This window comes from Stegodyphus dumicola, chromosome 9 (assembly GCF_044657685.1).
Source record: "Stegodyphus dumicola isolate Sdum_Otavi_A_Nest chromosome 9, ASM4465768v1".
NCBI classification, from domain to species: Eukaryota; Metazoa; Arthropoda; class Arachnida; order Araneae; family Eresidae; genus Stegodyphus; species Stegodyphus dumicola.
The window spans coordinates 112536545-112556997 of NC_140776.1; the positions used below are offsets into that span (position 1 = coordinate 112536545).

General features: G+C 31.8%; 1 protein-coding gene across 2 annotated transcripts in view; it reads left to right on the forward strand.

Annotated features, from left to right (window-relative positions):
* The first annotated feature begins 5204 nt into the window (after positions 1–5204).
* Positions 5205–20453, forward strand: part of MED8 (mediator complex subunit 8) — a 46178-nt gene continuing 30929 nt past the window's right edge. The window contains exons 1-3 of one of the 2 annotated variants that reach the window (XM_035351751.2): positions 5205–5529; positions 11351–11463; positions 17595–17739. In XM_035351751.2, coding sequence (XP_035207642.1) covers positions 5524–5529; positions 11351–11463; positions 17595–17739 — 264 coding nt within the window. In that variant the 5' untranslated portion in view covers positions 5205–5523. The remainder of the gene's footprint in view (positions 5530–11350; positions 11464–17594; positions 17740–20453) is intronic. The other variant, XM_035351753.2, reaches the window with a different exon arrangement.

Sequence of the window (20453 nt, forward strand, 5' to 3'; positions counted from 1 at the left end):
CATTTTTTGCAGCAATTCCACTTTTTCTTTAATGGACTTCTAAACATACTTTCGTTTTGTAGATCCTTTACATATTAGTAAATACGTATCGGAAATTCTATTTGACATAATCGAAAGTTCTAGCTTATTTTTATAAAATTGCTCTAACAGTCTGCAAAAAATAATAAGCCGGATCCAATTCGAAGATTCAGGAACAACGCAATCTGCAACATTATCTGAATTAGATAATTTTAGCTTAGCTTAGACCGTCCATCATACATTAAACGCGCAAGCGTAAACGTATTATGCACATGCGCAGACGCATATTCGTTGCCGTAAACGTCTTACGCGCATACTTCAACGTTACGCATGCGCAGAAACTTTGTACCTTTGAGGTCCGGATTATAGATCATTCCGGATTATGGGTGTCCGAATTAACGACTTTTGACTGTAGTTACAAATTTCCTTACAGCATAGGAAAAGCTAAATAATATACAGCCCTGAAAGCATGCAATTATTTGGAACGTTAATTATGCTTGACAAATATGCTAAATTTTTAAAAATCAATCTCAGTTTCAAAAATAAAAATACGTAGAAATTCTAATTTGTGAAATGATGTGCTACAACCAGCTTTTTCTTGACAATTATACATGCTGCAATAGGCAACCACCGTTAAATTTCTGCAAGTCGTCCCTACTCCACCGGATGTAATCAAGGTGACAGCCGGGAACGCCTCAGACGAGAGAGAAAACCCATTTGGGTTAGTCTATTTCTTATAAGGTCCATGTTAGTCTATTTGTGACGTCATAATTTTAGTCCCATCCATTTATGGACGTCACTTAGCTCCGCCCATGGACCTTATAAGAAATAGACCAACCCAAATGGCTTTTCTCCCTCTTCTGACACATTCCCGGCTGTCACCTGGATCACATCTGGAGGAGTAGGGACGACTTTATGAAACTTACAATGGTTGGCAGTGTGTATAATTGTCAAGAAAAAGTTGGTTGTAGCGCCTTATTTCACAAATTAGAATTTCTACATAATTTTTTTTTGAAACTCAGATCGATTTAAAAAATTTAGCATATTTATTAAGCATAATTAACGTTCCAAATAAGTATAAAGCTGTTGCATGTTTTCAGGGCTGGATATTTTTTTTTTTAGCTTTTTCTATGCTATAAAATATTTGTAACTACTTCTTTTAGAAAATAATATTTTAAATCTGAACTAATAGAAAATTTCAAATAAGCAATTTACTCTTGCAACTTTTATGCTTTTTATTGGTATAAATAAGTAAAAAATACTAGAATATTTTAAAAAGAATTTTTAAAAGTTTAGTTTAAAATTCTAAATTGTGCTGCTTTTTTAAAATTATAGATGAGTATGTAGCACAATTTCTATAAATGAATTTTATTTTAATAATATTTCATAATACATCATAGTGATAAACATTTTTGACTCCTTACAAAATTTTATACATTTAATTCTAATATTAAAATTGTATTTAACCGGAATAATTAATTTTGCTTGTATTTTATAGTGATTACTTTTTTATATTTATTTTTAGGTCTGCATAAGATTTTTTTTATTTACTGTTAATTTAATTTATTAGCCCAAAGGGGCGGTAGCCTAGGAAGGCCGTTAGTCTCGAAGCGGCAATTTGCGCTGTTTTACTATAAATGTCCATGTCTCCTTGCAAATTGTTATTACCAAATATTATCGCCCTGTATTATATTTAAAGAAATTAAATAATGAAGAATATGCATGAATACATGCATGTTTCTCGTACTGTAAGAAAAACGACAGTATATAGAGCCATCAAATTTTGAATAATGTAATCTTCCACCCGAACATGGGCATCTGGACGGCCGAATTTCGAATTTGTTTAAATATATTTCATATTTTGTAAAACTTTAACGAATTTTTGATTAACAAACACAACGAGTTCAAAGCGAGCAAAGGTAACGCTGTACGGAAAATAACATTTTTATCTCCAACGCGGAAATTCTAAAGTTATGCTGTTTTCAAATATTTTGTGATATTGCTGTTGAATTGAATTTTATGTGGTTTACGGGCGAAGAACATGATATTCAATAAATATAGGTAATACACAAAACGTTAACAAAAAAGGTTCTTTTTGCGCGTAATATAAAATATGAGTGCTTCTAAATTTTATTTTACCTTTTTTTTTTCCTTCATTACACTCAGAAACTTTTATGCCTTAAATTTTATAAATTACTAAAATAAATATTCCACTTTATTAAGTTAATGATGATATAATCAAATAAATTATTGTTTTGTAATGTTATTATAGTTTTGAAAATCACTGCCTGAAAACGGTCATTTAATTTAAAAAAAATTATCTGATCTTGTTTAATTTTACCTTATTTATTTCAAAGCATAACGTACTATCAATCTTATTTAATTTTACGTTATTTGTACGTAAAATTAAGTTAACAAATTTTGTGCTTAGAGTTTTTACCGTTTTACCAAAGTAAAGATGTTTGTACAAGAATTACGCGTGAAAAATGTGCACGAAATGCAGTAAAAAGTGCTTTAATGAGATATATTAAATCCTATTTGGAAAAAAACTGTGGCTTTTATAATCTCATCACTATACAACGTATCACATTTAATAATTCAAAAGAGTTATGTGATACAAACACCATAAGTGTTAAAGAAAGCCAGATCTTCCCTACTCTTTCTTGCCGACATGTTGGTGACGCGCGCCCCGCCCACTGGGTTCGTCTATCTCTTATAGGCCGATGCTATTCGCACCACCGGTGCGATTAGCCGTTTTGCTATTTGCACCAACATTAACCACGCATGCGCATTGACTTGTCAGATCCGTCAATTGAACCCCGGATTGTACGCGAACTGTTGCAGTGAAGCTTTTTTTTTTTTTTTTTTTTTAAGGTGGGTTTCTACCTTGGCGTAGTTTATCAATTTTTAAGCGTTGGCGACTTTCAAAAGTTTAGAAAGGAAAATGGGTTCCTTTTCTTATAAAAAGAATGAACACCTTTCCTTTTATTAATGTATGTATTAAAAAGAGTAGATTTTTATGTTCGCAATGTTTATCCTTTTCCTGAACGGTTTGAATAGTTTAAATGTCTGATTTGGGGGGGGGGTGACAAAATCTTGTTTACATTTTTTTGTACTTTTTAGAATACATTTAGCTTTAAAGATGTGTTTTGCACAATCAAGACTTTAATTCATTTCTCTTTGAAAAATTTCGTCCGATAAAAGATGCTAAAAATTAGACAGAGGATATCTGAGTAGAAAATTTAGACATGAAATAAGTTAAAAGTGATTATATCAACTATTAAATGAATTATTCTGTACGCCTGCTTATTTTTTTATGGAAATACTTGGCATTTTTAGGACACAAAAAGTGCTTCAAAGAACTTTGAAATATTAGTACAAACATATTAATCAATTAAATTGAAATAAATAATGGGATGTAATTTAAAAGACAGAAATAGTTTAGTGTAAGAGATTTAGATTTAAAAATTTGCACACACAAATGATTTATCAGATTTCACAAGGTTTTATTTCATAAATAACTTTGATTTTGAAATATGGCATTTGAACCTATAAACCTGTGTGGATACTGAAAAAGTGATAAATATATAAGAATATTATCATTTTCAGTAAGTTTTCTTATTGATCAATAAATTCTGACAGTACTATGCTATAAAAATAGGGTCTAAGTTTGCATAAAAATTCCTGTTAAATAAAAGAATTTAGGTAATTTCCGTAGCCTTTTTGTCAATACACTAAAGATTTTTTGACTAATTACTCGTCCTAGCTTGCAATTAGAACCATCATTAAATCCCTATTTTATCTAATAATTTCGTGAACATTATCATGTATATAGATTGATCTCGTCTTTGTAACTGATAATTATTACTTGCAAATTATTCTCTTGCTGGTGAACTATTAACAACATTCGCTCTCACGGAAATTGCCTTACGGAAATCGGCGTAAAATGACAAGCGCCTGGCCCCAGCCACCACCCCAAGCTCTTATTGGACACGACTTCTGATGTCATACAGTGACGAAAAGAATTCTCTGCAGCATTTTGTGCGTCAAAAGCTTGAGCTCGAGATCATTTTAGCGCTGATACAGGCGAAGCAATGGAATAATTTGCCATATTTGCGAAAAAATTACAAAAATAAAAAGCAGCTTCAGATATATATTGTTAATGTACATAATATTAGAAAAAAAGTGCAATTCGATGTGCAGTCGATAACTGTTTAGCAGTATTTTGGTCATTAGACGAATATCGAAGTCATTTGACAATAAACACTTTTTATAAGATATAAAAGTTAAGAAACAAAACAATAATGCATAAAAAAACAGAATGATAACTCCAACTGATAAAGTCAAATAAACGATATTATAAGTATTTTTCGATTTAAAAGTATCTTATCACTTTATCTTATTTTTAACCATAAATGAGGAGAAATTAATGCCTAGGATTTGAAAGTAAAAAATTAATCTGACTAACGAACAATTTTGATACCAAACAATCTCTATATAACAAGCAATAAATGAAAGAAAGGTTATTTAATTATCAAACAGTTCATTTTTATAAAGAAAGAACTAAATTTTACATTTATATCACTTTTAAAAACACTTTTCTGTAAAATAAACCGCTAATTCATGAAAACTGCGGCAGACATTATTTACACAGTAAGAGTTAAGTGCTATTTCTTGACATTGCTGACGAAGCAAATATTGTTAATGGTTTCCTTTTATATGAAATTATAAAATACATTTCTTAAATATCAATATAGCGCTATGAATTGCATTGAATGCAGATTGCTTAGCCAAACACTATTTATGCATTATAAAGTTTTATCTATTCCATTAACATGATTAAACAATTTATATAAAAAGTGCCGATATATTTTCTTATACTGTTAGGTTCGTTTTAATTGCAAATATTCTGTTACATTGCACAAATTCACATTAACACAGGAGAGAACCAAATCCAAAGTAGTTATAAGTTCCCCTTGACATAACTCAAACGAAACAGATAATGGAATCTTTTCAGCCTGACGTCATAAACGGCAACCAATAAGAACAGGGGTGGTGGCTGAGGCCAGGCGCTTGTCGTAAAATGCTGGTACCTGGGCTGATTTTGCGCATGCGCGAAAGTAGGTGGTGTGAATAGCCTGTTAGCTATTCGCACCGTCGGTGCAATTAGCCACTGCGTCTCTTATAAGGTCCATGTCTTAAACTTGTTGTCCTTCATTAGCGCTATCTGGTGGCTACTCGAGCAAACGAAGCACATAGCAATTTTCTAATATATCATATTTGTTGATTCGGTATTTGCATACGGTGTTTTGTGTGTATGTACATGTTCTTATTTCTGTTGTTATGGGAGAATGAATGCATATAAGAGCCGTAAATTATTATATGAATGTAATTTACGTTAGCTAATGTTACTGCAGCTGATTGTTACTGATTTGTTCAAAAATTACTTCTGTTATCCGAAACTTTTTTTTAACCGTCCTGCCTTACTTTTGTGTAGCATAAAATATGGAGGTATGTGAAACAATTTCATTTTATCATAATTAATTTATTCATTTTTATTAATTAAGCAACTTGAGATAGCAGAACGCGTGCAATAAATGAAAATAGGAGGTCTTTTCTGGAGATGGTTCCCTTATTGGAAATACTTGTTTATGATATTCTTTACTTATTCTGGTTCATCGCCAGAAGATATTTCTCTGTACGTATATTTTTTAAAAATGTTACGTCGTGCAGTATTTTTTCACATATGTGCAGAGAAAACATACGGTATAATAACAGTAAAAATAAATTACAAATCGAAGAGCTGCATTACTTGCTATACCACATAATCTTTCTCTAGTTCTGCTCCGAGTTGTCAAAAAGTTGACCATTTTTTTAATAACACAATTTTGTGTTAAATTGCTTAAAAGTTTCCATTAAATTTTAACTATACATTGGTAGAACAAAATGTGTTCTATGAATTTGATAGTAACGTCTTCCCATAGCTACATTATGCTTCTCTGGTGTGGTGGCTGGCATATACTAAACACTGTTGGCTGTGTATCATGAGGATGGCGACTAAAGATAATATGAGAGAGGAGAATGAAATTAACGAACTACCACTTTTGGAAAATAAATTACTTGATCTTATTACCTGAGTCCTTTAATTTTTCAAAAACGAGAATGTGCATAAAGACTTTAAGATTGATTATGGTAAGGACCTCAATAAACTAAATGAATGAAATTTCTAGCATAATGCCTGATCTTGTAAGGTTTTGTGCCAGGAACTACAATCAGCCAACCAACCATCTACCATAATGCCTAATCAAATCATGCTGCAGATTTTACTGAAATCTTAAACTACGAAATTACTACAGAAGATTACTTTTTCAGATCTTACGCAGCATATATATTAGACATGTTAGATCTATATACAGAACTGTTTGTTTACATAGTCATCTCTCCTGCACAGCCTCTAAATGTTAGGATATTTCCTTCTTCATTTTAGGTATCTTCAATCTTATCGTGGATTTTGCATGTTAACAGTGGCACAGTGGATAGTGTTCAGTATTATAGACCCTCAGATCAATGGTTGGTAAAAGTATAGTTTAGGATACCCCTTGGCAATTTTGGGCGGTACATCGATACAAATTTTGTGCAATTCTTCGACTCGTTATTTTGGCTTGCAAAGCGGCGATTTTTGGCTGAAAAATCGCCGCTGCACAAAGCCAAAATAACAAGACAAACAATTGCACAAACTCGGTATCCATGTACACATCGAATTATTTTCACTTAAAAAAAATCCCCAAATTGCACAAAAATGGCATTGCGCACTCCTTTGACTTTATCCATGTACACGTTGACCTATTTTTACTTTAAAAAAAAATCCCAGAATTGCACAAACTTGCATTGTACACTCCCTTTACTTTGTCCATGTACACATCAATATATTTTCACTTAAAAAGTCAAAGGAGCACCAAATTCTGCAATATAGGCAAACAAAAAATACATAATCTCAATAAAATACATTTTAAAGCAAACAATAAAATAACATAAAAAAGGAGAAACATGGGCTGATCTTTAGAATATGGTAACTGGTAGTTTGGCGACATTTTGGAGGCGATAAAGGTTACTACCTGGGACTTTGGTAATAATGTGAGCAGTACTCAGTTCCGATTACGCATTATTTTGTGTGAGGGAAATGAGAGATCATGGGATATGTCATGTGATATTAATGGACGAATTACGGTTCTTTAATCGGAAAAGGGGGGAAATCGGGAAAAAAATCTGGAAATTTTGTATTTGGCTTTATTCTGTGTTGTGTGAAACAGTGTTCGTTAATTTTTGGATCAAATGGCCCTAACTAAAGTGAATTCGAAATGGGTATTTAGTGGGATTGAAAGGGGTAGTAATAAGTGTTTCTTTAAGGTTGTGTGAGATAGAAGTAAAGATGGTTTTATTAAGTTATTTATTTTACCTGGTACATTGCTGTGAACTAGAAGTATGATTTTAAAGATCCTGAAACAGAAATAAGAAAAGTTTATCGGACACGTAATCAAGATTCTGAAGAAGAATAGGTAAGTTAGTATTTTTAATTATTTGAGGATATTATTTTTATGCATTGTTCTAAATGTAAGGTGGAAGTAAAGTAATTTGCGTAAACGTGCATGGAAATAATTTAAATATTTGACACTAAGTATTTGTAACCATTTGTAATGTTTGTGGTATGAATTAGTTAGTGACGTATGTAATATAATAGATAATGTAGAGGTAAAAGTTTTTGAATATTTTATTTATTTTATACGGGGAAATGTTCATATTTGGAAAGGGTATATACATTTTCGTGATCAGGTAATTTCATATATGTTCTTTTTATCGGGTTTAAAGATTCAGAAAATTGTTATGCGTTTTCGTGAAATTTTTCTAATTTATGAGAAAAAAGCAGTGTACATGGATATAGTGAAGAGTGTGCGCAATGCCATTTTTGTGCAATTCTGGGATTTTTTTTTAAGTAAAAATAAGTCGACATGTACATGGTTTAGTGATATTTTAATTAAATGATAGTTATTTTGTGAATTTTATGTTTGTAGGAATTTGGTATACGTTTAAGTTGAAGTAAACGTGCATGGAAATAATTTAAATATTTGACACTAAGTATTTGTAATGCTTGCGGTATGAATTCGTTGGTGACGTGTATAATATAATAGATGATTTAGAGGCAAAAGTTTTTGGATATTTTATTTATTTTATATGTGGAAATGTTCATATTTGGAAAGGGTATATACTTTTTCGCGATCAGGTAATTTCATATACGTTCTTTTTACCGGGTTTAAAGATTCAGAAAATTGTCATGTATTTTCGTGAAATTTTTCTAATTTATGAGAAAAAAGCAGTGTACATGGATTGAGTGAAGAGTGTGCGCAATGCCATTTTTGTGTAATTCTGGGATGTTTTTTTAAGTAAAAATAAGTCTGCGTGTACATGGTTTATGTGTATGTGTTATTTTGAAAAACGCGTAAGGAGTATGGTATTGTGCATTTTTTCCCAATTTTGCAGTGAATATTTGTCATGATTAAGCAGTTTTGTTAGATAAAATTTCTAGCATAAGTGTAATTCGGCTAGTAGATTGTTGGAAGAAGTGTTCAGTAGATAAAAAGAAAAGAAACATGTCTTTACTTCGTGAAGACAAAATGGCGGCGGGAAAAAAAAAATAGAGGGTTGCTGTAAAAGAGTTGGTCGCCAAAAAAACGCCAAGTTACCATAATGTAAAGATCAACCGAAACATGTTATACATTTAAGCACTACCAAAAGCAAATATTCACTTACCATGATTTTCTTGTTCGCTTCGTACACCAAGAGCCACGTAAAAATCTAAATCATACTCAAATGACTTTTTTCGGTACTTGCGTATTATCGCAACCAGGTTGGCGCTATTTGTAACTTTGAGTAAAAAAGTATGAATAGAAAGAAAATGTACATTTATTAATTACAGATAATTTTTAATGCAGTTTTTTATATTATTTTGTTTTAAATTATAAAATAGCAATTAAACCCTTCCGGTTTCGAATTTGAATAATTTGAACCCTACTAACGGCTTTAGACCCTACTTACGGCAACCGTACGTGTTATACGTAATTTTGTAAAAAGAGCATGTGGAGATTCACAAAATTTTCCTGCATTTTCATGCAAATTTTTGTAATTTATGAGAAAATAGCAGTGTACATGGATAAAGTCAAGAGTGTGCGCAATGCCATTTTTGTGCAATTCTGGGATGTTTTTTTAAGTAAAAATAAGTCGACATGTACATGGTTATGGCGAATACAGTTTTCAATCAGTGCTAAAAGCAATAGCCAAAAGATTTCTGCCGAAAAAATAATTCTGCAACTTATTCAAATTCGAAACCGGAAGGGTTTAATAAGTTGCAGAATTATTTTTTCGGCGGAAATCTTTTGGCTGTTGCTTTTAGCACTGATTGAAAACCGTATTCGCCATAACCATGTACAAGTCGACTTATTTTTACTTAAAAAAACATCCCAGAATTGCACAAAAATGGCATTGCGCACAATCTTGACTTTACCCATGTACACTGCTTTTTTCTCATAAATTACAAAAATTTGCACGAAAATGCAGGAAAATTTTGTGAATCTCCACATGCTCTTTTTACAAAACTACGTATAACATGTAGGGTTGCCGTAAGTAGGGTCGCCAAATTTATCAATTTATGCGAATTTTGGCCTGGTTGCATTAATACGTAAGTACCCTCTTTTCAAACCAGGTACTCTTTCTGATCGAACGCTTCACATAGTGACCATCTGAACCTTTCTTCCTACAAAGCCTTTCAAATCCATCTAAACGGTTTTTACGTTCGACTAGACGCATATCCTTCCTACATACAGGACACTTATAATGGCTACTAAGTAAACCTTCATTTACACACCAGTCAATTAAAGCTCTTTTCCCCTTTCGCTCCAAATCGTACATAAACTTCAAATTAATCTTACTACATTCGGCCATTCTACCGTCTAAAGAATCAAACCAACACACACCACAAAAACGCTTACAAAACATCCCATGATTCAAAATTTCCCAGAATCATGCACCCGATTACGTCACAATAGCGTTTCCATAACATTCAACTACTCAAGCTACCATAAATGAAACAACAACTTTGCCATAATACAAGGGGTACCTTAAAGTCTACTCTACCCCAATGGTTCGAGTCTAGCTGGTAATATTTTTCATCCATCGCTCATAAAAGTTCATTTTTGCATCATTTATCAATAATTATATTATTTCCTCCATTTATGTCCCTACAGTTAATTTTTAAAAACTCGAAATCTGTGAGGTTCTGACTCAAAATATGAGCTTCACTCAACCTACTGATTCAGGTTTTGGAAATTTTCTCTCATGTCCTAGGGATCTGAGATTTATCACTGATCCAGTGGAGTAGCGAGCATAACTGCCCCCCCCCGGAAAAACACAATGATATTATGAAAATTTGTTTGAAGACCATTTGACGCCCCTCTGCGAGTGGCGCCCGGGGCATCATACGCCCCCCTCGCCCCCTCTCGCTACGCCACTGCACTGATCATGTATGTAAATGTGTTTCAAATAACCTTATTTTATTTTTTCAACTTGATTTGGTTTTTACTGTTGTGTAATAGTCTTTAATTTGTTCTTCACCTTTAAGTGGCTAGTGCAAATTCATATATTGCCAACTGTAATTGAAACAGGATATCTAAAATATTAGGTACATTAAATAATAACGAATAAATGAAATAAATTAAAAAAGAACTTTTATGATAGTAGTAGATATGAGATGAAATATCAAACAAAAATACACTAAGAAACTACTGTAAAGTAAGGATAAGTTAATAGATTGTGATACTCTTCTGTTATCTGATTCAGAAGTATATGTATGTATGTATTTTCCATCTTTCGAAATTTTTTTCCATATTTTGAATCTACGACTCAAATTATGCCTAAATATTAAATTTAAAAAAATTTTGGCATGAAAGTAGAGAAATTAAAAAATTTAGCTTACCGTATTTTTTTCCAGTTTGCCAAGAATAATTTACTTGCCGAACTTTTTAATTTATAGCAACCTAATTTTCCTTTCCTTTTTTTCATTGTACACAAATGGCAAAAAAGTCATTGTTTGTTATTTCAAATAACTTTAACAAAGTGTGTATTATCGTTTGGCTTTATTATCGCTTAAAAATATATATATATATATATATGTGTATGCCAAATTTCAAAACTCTCCAATATGTAAATATTTTGAATAAAAAACTATTTTTTTGCAGAATTCAAGTCTGTAAAGAGTATTTATGCATCTATTTTTATTTTTCAGAAAGAAGAAAAAGCTCTTGAAGTTGTTTCTGATGCTCTTATCAATAGGGCTCAAGATTTAAAAAATACTATTTCTTCCTTTATTATGAAGCTTGAAACTGAGTCATTAAGTTGGTAAGTATTTGATTTATGTAGGGAATTTCATAAATGATCGAATTTATCATTTGTGACATTTAACCCTTTCCGGCACGCTACCTTTTAAAGTTTAAAAAAATAGGTAGGAAGTCTAATTAGGCCTATAGGAGTACACAAGTAAAATTTTGTGAAGATAGCACTTATCATTTTAATTCTGTGGGGTGCTCAAAGTGGGCACACTGATTGAATAGAGCTTGGAAAAGAGTGCTGAAACGAGCATTGTTGTCAATGAACTGACCAATGAGATGCGGAGAAACAAAGAATGCAGACTCTCGGTTGTCCTAGATTATCGGTGAGCACAGTCTGGGCACACCTAGGGTTCGCCGTTTGATTTTAGGCAAGATTTCAAGGTAAAAATTTATAACTAACATAGAATAAAGCGATTAGCATACAGAAAAAAAAAAAAAAAAAAAAAACATATAAATTTCTTTTCAAAAAATTCCTTTTATACCCTAAAAAAAATCTGGAAGATTTCTTTGAAAAATGAGGCTCTTAAAAAACTAAACATGGCTAAAATATATGGACTGGTTTGTGTTGAGCTGCCATCTACAGTAAATAAAGAACGTTCAGAGTAACCCATAAATACTTTTTCATTCAATTTTTCTGTGCGTTCAGAAGGAAATTTTTAGGTGTGTCCAGACTGGAAACTCTGTGCTGCAAAGGGTTAATATGTATTTAAAATTACATTTTAAAAATTTATTCATTTTAAGTATGTAGTTTATGATTTCATTTACTATTTCTGTTTCCAAGTTTTACCAGTTATGGACAAACATGACATAACACAACATCCCTAACGTGCACTTTCGCTTGGTGTAATCCTAATTTATTCTTAATAAGCCACCTTTTGCTTTTATGAACAAGGATATAAATTAATTAATATTACTACATATTTTCTTTGAATTTGGGGGGGGGATAGGAACTGCCTTCTATAACAGCAAGCAGTGGACTACTATTCAAAAGTATGGGATTCTGCCATGAAAAGAGTATATTAGTCGGCATGATATAGTCAGCCAAATATGGCTGCAAAAACACTTTCATTCTAATAAGTGGAAGGTTATGAACATAAAAGTGAAATTAATGATTAAATAAATCTAATAAATAAATATTGTTTAAATACAGATCTTCAAATGTAGATCCACTGAACTTTGCTGTAACCAGTAAATTAATGCTGGTGTGAGTAAAAACTGCAATTCTGGAATGAATTTTCAAGTTCAGAAGATATCTATATGGAACATAATAAAAAAGTTTTTTTAACGCTATAGTTATTGAATTTTTAACACTGTAGTTATTGAATTGAAGTATGGGAAGAATTTAACTCAAATTCTTCCCATACTCGGGCAAGCATGTCCGTTGTCACTGATGTTATGACAGTACGGATCTGGTTCTTCACCTCTTCCAGGTTCTGTAGAAGTGGTGGTACATAAACGTTGTCTGTAATGAAACCCCACAGGAAGAAGTCACAGAGTGTCAAATTCGATAACACAGAATTTTGCAGCAGAGTAGCCATTTTAAACATGTGATGGTTACGATGCGAAACAGAAGACAACTGACATCTAGCGGATATTAATATAGACTATGTATTCGTTTCTCCAATAGCCGAGGCACAGTGATCGATAGTTTGGACAAAACAACACTTACATATATTCTAATACATATATTCGTTTTGAAACACGGTGTGTAATAAATAATAATTCTTCAGGTTTGTGTAATATTATTAGTAGTAGGTGTAAAATCAACAGTGTTTCTAGCGGATTGGGCTCTTTTTTCCTTTTGTGCAAAGCTTACAAGAAGAAAATATTTGAACCTGGAATAAACCTGGAAAAACTGTTAATGTAGACCTTTATTGTGAACAACTGGATCTAGTGAACTACTCTTTAATCGAAAAACATCTGGCGATTGTCAATGGAAAAAGCGTCATTCTGCAACACGACAATGCAAGACTGCACTGTGCAATACGAACACTGGAAAAATATAATGAATTGGGGTGGGAGGTACTGCCTCACGCACCATATTCGCCCGATATAGCACCCTCGGATTTCCATTTATTCCGATCCCTACAACATTTTCTTAGTGACAAAAAATTTGAAAATTTAAATGATGTCCAAAATGCCTTCTCGAGATAATTTACTTAAAACCAATTGATTTTTATCGGTCTGGAATTGAAATCAACATACTAGAGGGCAAAAGGTTGCTGATAACGAGGGTGATTATATTATTGGTTAAAAATAAAAACTTGTTACTAATTTATTCGTTTGAATTTAATGTAAGAAAGCGACATTACTTTCCGTTCCCTCTATTATTTGGGTACAATTGTAAATAATAATAGTAACTACTGAAATCAAGAACTAAATCAACATGGCTAACAGATATTATTATGGATTATGAAACCAGTTTAAATCAAAATACCTGATCTGTAAAACTAAAATACAGTTGTACATGACCTTGTTAAGACCTATAGAAGTGAGTGAGTTATGGAAGTGAGTGTTGGACAATGAATAAACCAGCTGAGACAATTTTTGGAGTAGTAAGGGGAAATGTGGAGAATAAGATTTAATTTTGAACTACATCAAAAATTGAGAGACCCAAATATAATAAAAGTAATTAAAGCTCTTTAACTAAGATGACTAGTCATGTATACAGATATGGAGATGAAAACCCAATGAAGAACTTGACATTCCAAACCCAGAGAGAAAGATTAGAGGGAGGCCACAAATGTGGTGGTTAGACAATATGGAAAAGTGTAGAACATTGGTGTCAATAGCTGTAGGACTGTGGCAGTGGATGGTGCAAGATGGCGGAAGCTGACTGACGCAGTTGACTGGAAATCAGCTGTAGAGTGTAAGAAGAAGAATGTTAATGCAGTACAAAATCCGAGATCATGACTTTGGTCATAAGTTTTTCTGCATATTAGATCATCAATTTAAATCTAGTAAGATGATGTAAAAATTAGAAATATGAAATAGTGATTTATGAAATAATAAAGCATTTATGACCTTAAGGGAATGAAAATTTCCCTCCTTTTTTTGTTTGCTTTATTAAACTTTTCTTTCAGTGTAAGTTTAAAGGTTTTGTTGTTTTGTTTTTTGTCCAAATACTGTCTCTTTAATTCTATAGGTAGACATAATTTTTTACAAAATTCCATTGTTTCTGTAATTGTCACAGCCAGCATTCCCACTAAATCACTTTAAAAGCTTTTTCGTTCTCAGAAACCTCTCTGCCACTTTCTTCACTAACGATATATTCTAGATTTAGAACTATACTATAGATTTTGCAGTCTGTTGGTTAATTACTGGTTGGGGCATTGTCAACAGAATGAAAAAACTATTATTTGAAAAATTTTGCTGTTTGTTTGTGATATCTGAAAACCTTCAAATTTGCACATATCATCATTAAGCTTAACTAGCATCTGCTATACACTTTTGGCAATGTATCATGAGATTCCTGACAGAAGATGTCTTGTTCTTCTAAATTTCATTATGCTTTTATCACACACTGATGAAGTTAAGAATGAATTGTATTAATTTAGCTATGCATTAACTTACAACTATTTCTCACACATGCTTAAGAACTAAGTAAAATTAATTAATTCCAACATATACGTAAGATTTATCCAGGGCTAGGCATTTTGTGGTCTGGTGTAGTCTGCATATACAAAGTTCTGCTGCCAAGTGCCTCCCTAAATTCTAAAATTTTGTACACTCCTAAATTTTGCATCCCAGTGCCTACACTAAATTCTAAAGATTTTGATATCCCTTAATTTAATTGCATGTGCTTTTCTAAATAAGAAAAAATTGCTGCCCAGTGCAGCTGTACCAGCTCTGGCACCAGTCTAGGGCTTGCCTGAAGTTGCTTGAATCAGTTATTCCGAATTCAAACAAAACTAAATGTAATCTTTTGGCCTATGAGTATAATTTACAAAATTCTATTTTTTGCCAATGCAAAGAGATTTCTGTTAAATTTATTGTCGTCAATGCACTGAACATTTAGCTGCAGACCTAGAGTCTGTAATCGTTACCAAGGGTAATGTCAATATAGAAGATTATCGTACTGTTTGGTATTCAGTTACAGATATTAAAAAAAAGAAATTGAATATTGCCATGAAGGTCATTTCTCAAGCTGCAGTGCTAAAGGTTGATAGTTAAGAATTCTGACTTTCCACATGTTTTATTTTTAAAAATATCAAATGTGCAAGTGTAAAGGATAAAATTAAAAAAAAAAAAAAAAAAAAAAATCTGAAAGCATTTAGATTTTACATTACACCCAAAGGGGCATTTCCTTAAATGTTTTGTGGGTTACCTTTATTTATTAAATACAGTCAAAAGTCATTAATTCGGACACCCATAATCCGGAATGATCTATAATCCGCACCTCAAAGCTAAAAACTTTCTGGACGTGCGCCGCGTTGGCACATGCGCACAGGCGTTTTATGCGTGCGCGTAAGACCTTGACTACTGCGCATTTGCGTGTGCACAAGTGCAGAATACGTTTTCGCCTGCGCGTTTAATGTATACCGGACGGTGTAAGCTAAAATTATCTAATTATGTATTTCAGTTATTGTTAATGATTGCGTTGTTCCTTAATCTTCGAATTGGATCCCGCTTATTATTTTTTGCAGACTAAGAGCAATTTTATAAAATTAAACTTTGAACTTTCGATTATGTCAAATAGAATTTCCGATGCTGGAACTTCCAAAGGATCTACAACGAAAGTATGTTTTGATGTCCAACAAACAAAAAGTGGAATTGCTGCAAAAAATGGATAAAGACATGAAGAATGTGACAGAGAGATTAGTGAAAACGACAAAATTTCGATTGACAAGTTAGTCGGTATTCTCGGCACAGCAATTAACAGGACTTGAACAGCAGAACTTTGTAACTGAACAAGAAATTATGTCTGTTTATAGAATTAAAGAGAAAGTATTATCACATAAAACGAAGCAACTTAAACAACTTACATTGAAAGAAATGTTTAATAAAGTAAAATAATAAATATTAAGCTTTTTTTTTTGTAAATTTTGATACCTTTTAGATCATAATTGTTCTTTATTTCATAAATTACGGTTTCATATTTTTAATTTTAGAATTTCTGCATGCCATTTACAAGATTTAAACTGATGATCTATAATCCGAAAAAATCGATAATCCGAAATCGCCGAAGTCCCGACGAGTCCGGATTAACGACTTTTGACTGTATCATGTTCTTTGCACTTAATCCATAAAATTCAGTTCGACAACAATATCGCAAAATAGTTTTAAAATGAGCATATCTTTAGAATTTCCAATACACAGTCTCATGCGCTGGAGGTAAAATAATTTTTTCTCCGTTCAATGTTGCAGTTGCTTGCTTTGAAATCTTTGAGTTTGTTAATGAAAGATTTTTTTAAAGTTTTACAAAATATGAAATGGATAATAAAACCTAAATTCTTAATTTAGGGTTAATAATTTAGGTTAATAATGTACGTTTCTACCAGAGGGCTTCCAGATGCCCTCCAGTAGAAACTTACGTTATTCAAAATTTGATTGATGGCTCTAGGTATTGTAATTTTATCACAATGCGAGAAACATATATACGTTTGTGAGGATTCTTCATTATTTAAATATAATACAGGGCTGTAATATTTGGTGGCAACAGTTTGAAAAGTGAATCGACATTTAAAATTTTCCAATGCAAAATGCCAGAACGAAATTATAATAGCCCTTCTGGACTAATGTCCTTTGGGCTGGGGAAAGAAAGAAAGAAAAAAAGGTTGCTAGTGATCTGAGGTTACATATTTTATATCGTTCCGAATATTGGATGTCCGAATTTCAGACTTTGTGCTGTATTACTGAGCATTCTATTTGCAATGTAGGTTTTGTTTAAAAAAATAATATCATGGTAGTTACCTGTCATTCATCCATGATTAAATTTCATTTGTTCTTACTGTAGCTTTGAAAACTGTAATATAATTTTTGTAAAAGAAAATACATCTCTATATTTTCCTGCTTAATCAATATATTTTAAATTTCATTTCAGGCCTCGTGTCTTAGACAATTTTGCCCTGTTATCTGGGCAAGTTAATGCACATATGAATACTTTTCTGCATCATCAATATATTTTAAATTTCATTTCAGGCCTCATGTCTTGGACAATTTTGCCTTGATATCTGGCCAAGTTAATACTCTCTTGAAGATACTCAGGAACGAAAAAACCCCTTTGCTTCGAAACAGAGTACTGTTACCACTTTTATTATCGCCAGACAGAGACGAAGAACTAGTAGTAAGTTTCATTCTATTGGTTCACTTTCAACTTAAGTTGTGAGACTTTGCTGTGTCACTTTGTGAGACTTTGGTGTGGTCACCAAATCTCCCAGTTTTTAATTTTAAACCTTTACTAAGAAAGATGATTCCCATTTGAGTGAAAGCATCAACTGATGAAATTCCATTCTCCCACCTTTGATAATCTTTAGAATAATTTTTTGTATTTAATTTTAGTTCATCTGAATTTTAATTTTTTCATATTATTATTGTATTTTTTCTTATTTCATTAATCTTTGCCTTATTAAGTTTTTTGTTGTTATCCTTAGTTAAATGGTGTTGGCTGTTTCTTTAGTCTTTTCTCCTGTTATTTGTTTTACATCCTCCTGTTATTCGTCTTTTGTAAAATCTTAAGTGTTATCATTAGTATAAAATGAAAATATTTCTAGTACATAGTTATGAAATTCTATTAAAATTAACACTTATTTACTGAGTATAAAACAAAACCAGATTTTCTTATTTTAGAGTAGTGTAATAATTAATATACAGAAATAAGTAAATATAATACAATACAGTCAAAAGTCGTTAATCCAGACTCGTCGGGACTTCGGCGATTCCAGATTATCGATTTTTCCGGATTATAGATCATCAGTTTAAATCTGGTAAGATGGCATGCAGAAATTATAAAATTAAAAATATAAAACCGTAATTTATGAAATAAAGAACAATTATGATCTAAAGGGTATCAAAATTTACCAAAAAAAAAAAAAAAAAAAAAAAAAAAGCTTAATATTTATTTGTTTACTTTATTAAACATTTCTTTCAATGTAAGTTGTTTAAGTTGCTTCGTTTTATGTGATAATACTTTCTCTTTAATTCTATAAACAGACATAATTTCTTCTTCAGTTACAAAGTTCCGCTGTTAAAGTCCTATAATTGCTGTGTCGAGAATACCGACTAATTTGTCAATCGAAATTTTTTCGTTTTCAATAACCTCTGTATCACTTTCTTCTTTATCGGAAGCGAATTATAATGACGAGGAATTTGATTTAAATCATATCAAAGACAGAGTACATTGAAATGAAATACTACATTTAGTAAGGAATTATAAGCCAAATAAAATAAAAACATCTGCTCTGAAGATAAGGATAGTGCTGATAGATCAACTTCCAATTCATTGTGCGCCGCTGCGTTAAAGATAAACAAAATTTAGACAAACAAACATTAAAGTTTAGATAAACAAAGGATATGCCTTTATCCATTTTTTGCAGCAATTCCACTTTTTGTTTAATGGACTTCGAAACGTACTTTCGCTTTGTAGATCCTTTACATATTAGTAAATATATATCAGAAATTCTATTTGATATAATCGAAAGTTCAAGCATACTTTTATAAAATTGCTCTAACAGTCTGCAAAAAATAATAAGCCGAATATAATTCGAAGATTAAGGTACAACGCAATCTGCAACATTAACTGAATTAGATAATTTTAGCTTAGCTTGTACCGTCTGTTATACGTTAAACGTGCATTCGTAAACTTATTTTGCGCACGCGCGTTTTCGCAGCCATAAGCTTTGAGGTCCGGATTATAGATCATTCTGGATTATGGGTGTCCGAATTAACGACTTTTGACTGTATAATAATAAACTTTGAAGAAAAATGTCAGGTCCTATAACAAGTAAATCAGCGTAACTACTAATTGTGGGATGCTTAAATACAGTTGACCTAAAATTCTCCGTTCCTTATATAAGGCAACTGGGTTTTAGTATTGTGTGAAAAAAATCAAGGTTTTTTGTTTACATTTATAGTCCTAAAATTCTTTATAGTACATATAAAAAATGAAAATACAAAAGTTAAAAATTCATGTGAAGCTATTCAGAACTTGGATACTGAAGAATTAGGTCTTAATAATATAGTAAACAGAATTTTACATTACCCTGTAATAGTAATTAAAAAAAAAAGTTTAGGTAAAAAAGAAGCCAGATAGAAAGCAAGAAATGAGATTTTGTAGGTAAGTTATTATAATCAAATTTAGAATTTTCATAATGATATTTGTTTAGGGAAGGACTTTCAAAATAGAAAAAACTTGAATACATGCATTAATTATTGTACATAATCTCAACAAATTTCAGAATTTTATAATGTAACTAATTTTTATTTCATTTAACATCATTCAAAGAAGTTTTATTGAAATTGTGCTATTCTTCATTATTAAGATATTTACTTATTTTGTACAAAACTGGAATACCCCACAGCTTTCTCTAACTACTAACATATTCATCTTGAGGGCAAATCATCTTGAACAAACTGGTGTTTTGCACCAGTGACCTAGGGATGCCACACCTGTTACTTCTAAAATGCCTCTGTTACTTGTTTAAAGGCAACTGTAAAAAAAAAAAAGTGAATGAATTAAAAAAAAAATAGTAATACAGTCAAACGTCGTTAATTCGGACACCCATAATCCGGACCTCAAAGCTACAAACTTTCTGCGCATGCGTCGCGTTCACGAGTTCAGGCGTTTACAAGTGCGCGTAAGACCTTTACGGCTGCAAATATGTTTGTGTGCATGCGCGTTTAATGTGTAACGGACGGTATAAGCTAAGCTAACATTATCTAATTCAGTTAATGTTGCAGATTGCGTTGTTCCTTAATCTTTGAATTGGATCCGGCTTATTATTTTTTGCAGACTGTTAGAGCAATTTTATAAAAGTAAGCTTGAACTTTCGATTATGTTAA